Source organism: Alternaria triticimaculans (assembly GCF_023758025.1).
Source record: "Alternaria triticimaculans strain BMP 0046 chromosome Unknown scaffold_9, whole genome shotgun sequence".
Taxonomy (NCBI): domain Eukaryota; kingdom Fungi; phylum Ascomycota; class Dothideomycetes; order Pleosporales; family Pleosporaceae; genus Alternaria; species Alternaria triticimaculans.
The window spans coordinates 436,554-445,008 of NW_026055966.1; the positions used below are offsets into that span (position 1 = coordinate 436,554).

General features: G+C 53.0%; 2 protein-coding genes across 2 annotated transcripts; one reads left to right on the plus strand and one right to left on the minus strand.

The window, feature by feature from the left end:
- Positions 1-169: 169 nt before the first annotated feature.
- J4E78_006587 (uncharacterized protein) lies at positions 170-5,975 on the minus strand (the record flags this gene model as incomplete). Its single annotated transcript, XM_049367197.1, is given in 10 exon segments — positions 170-1,998; positions 2,466-2,844; positions 2,856-3,002; positions 3,068-3,316; positions 3,352-3,702; positions 4,255-4,741; positions 4,793-5,238; positions 5,291-5,385; positions 5,698-5,776; positions 5,829-5,975. The coding sequence occupies 10 exon segments, from the start codon at positions 5,973-5,975 to the stop codon at positions 170-172; spliced, it is 4,209 nt and encodes a 1,402-aa protein (XP_049220944.1).
- Positions 5,976-7,239: 1,264 nt separating this feature from the next.
- J4E78_006588 (uncharacterized protein) lies at positions 7,240-7,599 on the plus strand (the record flags this gene model as incomplete). Its single annotated transcript, XM_049367198.1, has 1 exon — positions 7,240-7,599. One exon carries the CDS (start codon positions 7,240-7,242, stop codon positions 7,597-7,599), a length of 360 nt encoding a protein of 119 aa, XP_049220945.1.
- Between the last annotated feature and the right edge of the window lie 856 nt (positions 7,600-8,455).

The window sequence follows — 8,455 nt, forward strand, 5'->3', positions numbered from 1 at the left end:
TGCACTTATCACAGATCAGACCACATCAATCATGGGAGTAAACGAATGGAGGTGATCAAGCAACGATGCGACTCCATTACACACGCGACCAACGCGCGACCCGGGATGATTAATCGATGCGAATCCGCTCATCAATTCAGCTATGCCTAGGTAGCTAATCAGAACCTTTCTAGGTACCGTTGGCCGGTTGGTGATACTCCACGCCGTCGATCGTCGTGGTCAACGTTCCGTTTGCTTCGAGTATGTTCTTCATTACATCGATCCTTAAATGGAACCCGTCTGGGCCAGTCTTCTTGCTTCCAGTCGCAGCTCCCGTCTGCGAGATGTCAGAGTACCAATCAAGCTTCTGGTCCCACACATTCGGAGTCGAAACCGTCAGCTCAACGTCCTCCCAGCCGTTGATGACGTGCTCGCCGTCATTGCAGAAGTTGGTGTAGTTGGCGGCGACACGCTTGATGGAGTCTGCCTGTGAATGTGCCGTGTCTCCGATGAGATTCACTTTGGCAAACCCAGAGATCTTGCCATGGAGTGTATAGTTGCCTGGCTTTAGTGTGGGTCGCGAAGGGATTTTAGCTCCTGATGGGAACGGCATCGCCCACGGTATGCGACTAGGCACATTATAAACTGGGACTGGACGCGCAGGCTTACGATCGACCATGTGAGCGAGCATGACACGATACTCACGCCCACCTGGCGCAGTGGAGATTGGACACTGCAGCGGATTGGTGCCACCACAAGCTGGGGATGTAACGATGGCCTGCCAGTACACAATCCGCGTGCTGTCCAAAGAGAAAGCCGGGTCCGCTCGGCCGTTCCAGTTCGGATCGTCAAAGCCTGCTTCGCTACCATCGCCTTCTCCGTTGACCTGCTGCCCGTAGTACGACTCACGATCCCCATAACGATCTATCAAGATTGGTTGGAAGAAGCGACGTGGACCATTGTTGCGTGTAGATGCGGCCACAGCAACGGCAACAATGTCGATGAGAGGCGGAATACCTCGCATACCGGACATCCACATTTGGCGTTTGCTGGCACGCGTATCCTGAGTGACGAACCACTGGTTATCGGCAGAGAAGGCAATAGGATCAGCGTAATCAGGGTGACTGGTCAGACGGCGAACAACCCCAGTCTCGATGTGAACCGCATATAGATCGATATTTGTCGACTCGGTCGGCGCACCGATATAGAGTATTTCATCGCCTGAACCACTGAAACCCCGCAGTTCGCCAATTATGATTGACTCGGAGTGAAGCTTCAGCTCCTCACCATCAGCCGTTATGAAAGCTCCGCGCTTTGGATCCACGAGCAAGTCGACATCGACCAGTTCATACCGAGGCGCACCAGGGCCCGAACCTGAGGGCTTCGCATTGAACTCCAGGCGCCCGAAGTAGGAATATTGCCCAGCGTCGTTGGTGAACGAGCTCCAACCAATATGGACATCGTCGGGATGCACACGCAGCTCACGCGGACTGCCACCCGACCAGTGAATTGGATATATGTGGGTTTTGTCAGGCGTACATTCGTCGCTAGCCATCTGCTCCCCGTTGCAGTCGAGGATGTTGTGGCCCCAGATTGCTTTGTCGCCACTTCTGAAGACATGGGGATAGTCCCGTTGTGGATCCAGTTCTCTTGCGTTCTCAGTCGGTACCCCACACGTTAGGCACTTCCATGCATCGCCATTGCTGAAGGTTGAGCTATCAACTTTGATGAGGATGAGCTGGACCCCATCGTAGATGCTCGCCGGGTCGGGAGCCGCGGGAGCTCCAACGAATGTTACCGTGACGATAACATTCCGGCCGTCCGGAGTGAAGTCTCCAGCTTGAAACTTCTCGGTAAGCTCTCTCGCGATGCACCCGGTTTGATTAGGACATGCGCCAGGGTCTTGGCTTGGAGAAACTGGAGGTAAAGGTAGTTCGACGATGTCAAATTTCTCGGGCTTCGGAGGCTTTGGAACGTGTAGCGAGGTGTTGAGAACAGCTTGTTGGTTGTTGTTCCTGGCTGGAAGGTCGTGATTGCTTTGATGCGACGGGGGCAGGCTTGCGCCGAGGGCAGCTGCAGCTGTGTATAAGTGCAGCAATGCCATTCTGTAAACTGTAGCCTTGGCCATGGGAACAGCTTGGGATTGAAGGCATCATGGTGGGTCATGCAGCAGTCGTTTTATAGATGATGGAGGATGAAGCTTGCGGTAGCGCACCTCAATACGCCGGATACGCGATACGCGTACTGTGAGCTTTGACCCCCGCCGCCTTCTTATTGGCCGCGCGTGCTCAGGTGGCCTTCGATCGTAACACCACGCCATACAGCAACGAATCTGAAGAGGTGCTCGGGAGTCTACTTTTACACAAAACAAAGAGTTTTGGGTTGTTTCAAGGTGATATAGCCCTCTGGGCTATTCGCCGAGAGCTGCGCAGAACAAGGCCGAGGCGACTGAGTTCGCACGGTAAACGGACTGGATGTTCGCAAACGCGGCAACCTCTGTAAATCTGGCCATGGGGAGGATCGAAGTGTTGTAACAGCCTCCTTCCTGACACCCAAAGCACGACATCCTTTCCCCTCGTAATCCCAATAGGATACAAAATGACTGACATCCCTGGGAGACTTGCATGGCTTGAGCTTCAAATCATCGTCCGTACCAGCTTCCGGTCGCAGTACTCTTGCATCCAAGAACTGGACTATGAATTTGTCAACTTCGCAGTCGCGCATGGTCTTCAGATTAGGCTCATTCTCTCGGTAGTGCTCCAAATATGCCGCTGCGTATGCGACTGTCGCGCTGATTGCTTTGGGGGTAAGCTTCCGTAAAGACGCCAGCTTAGCTGCCCAAAGCTCATTGGCGTCGACCCGATCCTGTCAGATACTCCAGGACTGGTTGGTAGCTGCGGTGTCGTGTTCCGGCAAAGCTTCTTCTTGTATCCGATAGCGACGTCTCTAACTGCATGGTTCAATAAGAACCATGCAGGCTCCGTCTTGTTCAGCTGCTTTGTCTCGTACAGGGTCAATACGCCCTATTACAAAAAGCGGTTAGCACAAATTGGAAGATTGACGTAGACAGGAAAGTCGGAGAGCTCACCCTGACATCGCGCCATCGGATCTTGGCTTCCTTCTCAGCTGCAAAGACTGTCGCGTTCGGCAGCCATACCATGTCTGGCTGGCGAACTAGCATCCCCGTGTACGTCCGATATAGCGGCTTCTGATCCTTTGACCAGGAGACATACACCGGCTTCCGAACGTCAGGTCCATCCGATGCCTTCTCTTTCTTGCCGTGCTTTTTGGTCAGATAACCGACTTGTACACCCGTCAGCGCGATTTGACGAAGCTTCTGCTCCAGCTTATGAGCGGGTCACTGATGTCGACTTCGTCGTCTTTTGCCTCTTGTTCGGCGATTAGCTCTTCCCACAAGCTAGGGGTTTCGGGATCCCGCAGTATGGTGTCCATTGTGGTAGCTCGCGACGTGTAAGAGAAATTTCCCGTGTTGTATGAAGCTACCGCTTCCCAGACATCCTCTAGTCGCGCGATGTGACCGTCAAGTGAGGTATAGAATTTCTCTCTCTGCTTGGCTTTCCTGCTAGCGAGGTCTTCATATTTATCCCAGAACTGTCTGGCGTGCGTGATGGCGGCTATGGCGGATTTGACATCGTCATCGGGAATGCCGTCTCCATGGGGCCAGTCTTCGGCCTCAGCTGGAGGGGCTGGGGGCCCAGAGCGCTCGTAAATTTCTTGCATCGTTGGGAGTCTGGGTGCGGGAGGATGAAAGAAAGAGTGAAGGTGCAGCGTTGGTGGATATGCCCGCAAACCCAATCGGGGTAAAGGACGTGCACGCGCCCTGTTGGGGCAATCCACGCTAGCTCGGGGTCACCAGAGCCCACCTGGGCGCAGCAATTGCAGTGATCATTTGGACTGGGCGGCACCAACCTCGAGTGCTGCAGGAGATGGCCCATCGATCCGGGCGCCCAGTCATAAGAAAGCCGCGATGGGCCTCAATACTATCGCGGCAAGCAATTCGTTGGGATATGAAACAGTGTCTGCGCAGTAGGCATGAGCTGTTATGTTGCAAGACGTATCACGTTACAAGCACAAAAGTAGGATACTCATCATGATACTGATTTAGCTATGGACGCAAGAGAAAACACAGTCATTAGCTGCAATGACCGAGCCGAGAAAGAGACAAGAGCTACAGCTGCAGACGTGACGAGAAGTAGCTTATTTGGACTGAGAGTGTGAGTGGAATTCATCATGTTATGTAGGGGAGAAACTTACAGCGTGAGACCAGAAGTGGTCGAAGTAGACCTTGGAAGGATGCTCTGCCTTAAGCTCGGCAGGTGCAGCTAGCCGATATGGCATTCCCGCCTTATTGTTGTCCTCGAAGCGACCTGGCAAGTTCGCAGCTTTGCCGTCGGTCTTGCGCACAAGCTCCCAAAGCTGAGCAGCTCGCTCCCGTAGTTTAAGCTTGGTTTCCTCCGAAGGGGGCGAGGAGAGCAGGACCACAGCTTCGTGGAAAGCTTCGGCACGTGTAAGCTTGTCGGAGAGTGGCGCGGGAGGCCGAGAGGTCGTGGCAGAAGCAGCTGAGCTTGGTTCTCCAACAAGCCGCCGAAGCGGTTGCAGCTTATTGTTCCACTTGGCTCCGCGGAGGAAGCCCTGCCAGAAGTAGGCTCGTCGGTGACCTGCAGCGACTTCTTGCACAGCCTGGGAGATGGCGGCAGCCTCGATCGAAAGGTCAAGCTTGGCCTGGAGCTCGCCGCGCATTCTGTAAGACGAAGTTAGTACAAGTGTCAAGTACGGCACGACAGAGACTTACCTCTCTTGCGCACACGCGCTACTAAGCGCAGCACGTCGACTTGCGGAAAGCTCCACATGCCCCTCGGCAGCTTCCTTGAATCTAAGCTTTGCCTCCCTCTCCAACTCCAGCCCAAGAGTTAGCTGCTCGACCTGGGGATGCAGAGCTCGGTTCTTCTCAAGCTGAAGAACTGTCTCGTGGAGCTCGAACAAAAACTCAGCTTGAGCTTCCTGATACTGCTTGAGAAATGCGGCATGTGTTCGCTGTAAGCTCGCGAACTCGGCCTGATCCTTGTCCTTGATGTCGAGGAGCTTCGTGACCAGAGGCGCAGCTCGCTCATCCGTTTCCAAGAAGAAGGAAAGCTGTTCTTCATTCATGTCGCGGATCAGCTCGATCAGCTCAAAGGTGTCGAGCCTGACTGACACGCCGCATTGGGGTCTCGTACCCCGGAATATATCGGGCACACTCTGCGTAGCTTGGGAAGCAGCTAGTGTACTCCGGAGGCCGAAGTTCACAAACTCGCTTCAGATAGGAAGTCAAAGCTGGGTTGTATCGCTCCATGGCGGCGAATTGAAGCTCGGTAGGGTGGATGTGCGAAAGGTCGCACATGTGTCCTATCGTGTGTTAACACATGATACAGAAATGACTCATCTAGAAGGACTTACCTCGAACACAACCACGTGCGCTTCGGAAGAAGCTATAGCAAAGCTTGAGCTTTGCATTTCCCAAAGGTCCAAGGGCTTGAAAAGCTTCCCACATGTTGCTGCGTGAAGCCTTTCTTCGCCGTAAGTGAAGTATTAGAGCTTCGCTAGAAGCTTCTCGCTGAGTGACAGCTATCGTTTGATGAGGAGAAGCTATTGGCGTAGGAGCCATTGATGGCGTAGCTCCAGTAGCTGAAGCAGGCCTATGGTCGAGCTTGAGGTGACCGCCGGCAACAAGCGCCTCAGTGTAATCTCCAAAGAACATCTCCGCAGCTGCGCAATGTTGATATTCCCAGGCGTGGAACTAGTTGTAGTCGTTAGCATGTCGTGAGTTCAGGTAGATCACACGAGCTTACGTTCAGATCGGTAGCGTGATCCACGATCAGCTTCAGAAGTCGCCTTGGAGATGGAGGTTTGACCGTGAACGGCAGTCCAGCTAGCAGCTCTTCGTCGAGCTGTGCAGCTGCATTGTCGACCAACTTCTGTAGACGTGGGAAGGCCATTGTGGGAATTCGAAGCGGGTTTGAGAAAGACGAGAGATTTTCGGGAATTGCGTAGTGTGGGTGATTAAGTGAGAGACTGGCGAAGAGATTTCGGGAACAACAACAACAATGCCAAGACATACAAACGGCAGTCACGTTGACCCACCATTACTCATCACCATACCACTAGCAATCATTTCAAAGATGCTTGCAAAAGGGGATAGCACATTTTATCCTCCTGGCCCCGCTAGTATGCTCGCGCCTCCCAGAAGTGACTGCGTCGTATCCCTCACGGCTCTTTCACTTCCACTGGCCAGCACTCGGGGCAACGAATTGTCAGATGATGGAGGTTGATCTCTTATTCCAAGGCTTGAAGACCCTGGAGAGAGTGACATTGTGTCAGGGCTCTTTGATGCAGCAAACGCACCTGCGTACCGGCGCCCGTGTAAGTCAGGATGCCGTACCTAGCTGTTTAGTTGTAATGTTGATTGGAATGTACCCAGGCAGGCAATAGCTGGAACTGACAAATTACCGCTCATAACAGAAGGGTCTACGCATTCTGAATTTAAGAAGCTGTGCGCATGCGTTTTTTCCGGTGCTGGCGCTGATGGCAAGCTCGCTTTCATAAGCCTTCTGCCTCTGGGTCCAACTAGGGATGGAGTCATGAGTCGCCTTATGACTGTGAGCTACCGAACCGTCATATTCTATTTATTGAAACACTATGTCTCTTTACTTTGTATTCGGGGTTCGCGTGCGTGGCTTTGTGTGGTGATGTTGGCCGTGACTCAGAAGAGCAACGAGGCGAACCGCTGTTTTGGGTGGCGCTGCGCCCTTTTGCTGACTCCGACGTCGAAACAGTACCTTTAATATTCGAGGCGTAGTCTTCGCGCACCAATGATAGCCCTCCGTCGAGAGCGCATCTGAGCTCGTCTGAAGTTGCGGTACCGTGAGCGGTTGGCTGTTCAGATAATAGGTCGTCATCGCAGAGTGCGCGTTATGATCGCATACATGGATCGCAATCCAATATAGTCTTAGAATGACAAGCGCATTCTAAGACTCACAGGAGCTGGTGTTCTTCCGCACGCACATATAAAGTGACTCGTCCCGTCCAACGTTGCATGACGAATCTACTACCTGGACGAGAGACCCTGTTCAACACCAACACAAAGACTTCGCTTCTCCGACAAGACCAACAAGACAATCCAAAGGTCACAAGAAGTTGCTACGGTTGTCAAATTTTTCTCTCAACACCACTCATCGACCCACAAGCTACCGCGTCATCTCAATGTCTACCACCACCAACAAGGCCGAACAAGCCGTCTCTTACGCCGCCTTGATCCTCGCCGACGAAGGCATCGCCATCACCCCCGAGAAGCTGCAAGCACTACTCAAAGCCGCCGGCATCGAGGACGTCGAGCCTATCTGGACCACGCTCTTCAGCAACGCTTTCAAGGACAAGAACGTCAAGGATATCATCCTCACCGCGACCACGGCCACATCATCCGGTCGTGGTACCGCTTCCGACATCAAGGACGATGGAAAGACAACTGGGGAGGATGACAACGATGAGAAGGACGGAGAGGAAGGTATCGATATCGACGCGGACTCGGATGATGGGTCTGCATTTGGGGATTTGTTCGGCTAAGCAGCCAGCGGTACAGGGTAGGAGACTACGGAAGAAGGGAGAGGAGCAATATCGTCTTTCTGGTTGGACTAGGAGGAGGGCGAGAGTTTTGAGATGCTACGTTAGTTGCGCAACAAACAAGAGCATCTTTCTCTCGCAAAATCTGCTACCTGCTTCATGTGCATCTGACTGGCCCTGGGGCGCGCAGCGTAAGATGCTGTTCGGCTTGATCCGTAATGTTCAAAATGAGCTGAATGCTGCCTGCTGACACTCCAATGGCTTAACGCCGCAACCTGCATACATGCTTCCGTCCTGGTCTCGAAGCACTGCGACTGTAAAGCTGTGAAGTAATCATGCCGTATCAAGCATCTGCGGACGTGGCGCTTTACTTGGCCAATATAGCTGGTTGCTGTGAGGAGATCTGCTGAGCTTCGAGTTTGAGGGTGAAGATGCGCGCTTCCTTCGCGCAGTCGGCAATGCGCTCAGACCTGCCGCTGATCATACATCGAACTGATTCAGATACCCTAATGCCAGGACACCGGAACGAGTAGTAAGCATTCAACATGAAAGCACTTCGCAACAAGGAAGAATGTTCGGTATATGGACGTCAAGCGACCTGTGCAAATCGTATGTTTTTCGTAAGAGATGCGAGTAAGTTGTGTGTTTGAACATTCATCCTAGGCCTTGCCGCAGTGCGACGTGATGTGGTTCTAGAGTCCCCGAGCTAAGACCGACCAAATATTAAGCTTTTGATTGCGACAACCCGCGACCCCTGCTCGATCTGCAGCCATCTGAATCGGAACCCACGCCCAAGGAATTGGTGAGAACTCTCACCCCGCAAGAGCTTGCTGACAGTCAGCTCGGGTCCGTACATTTG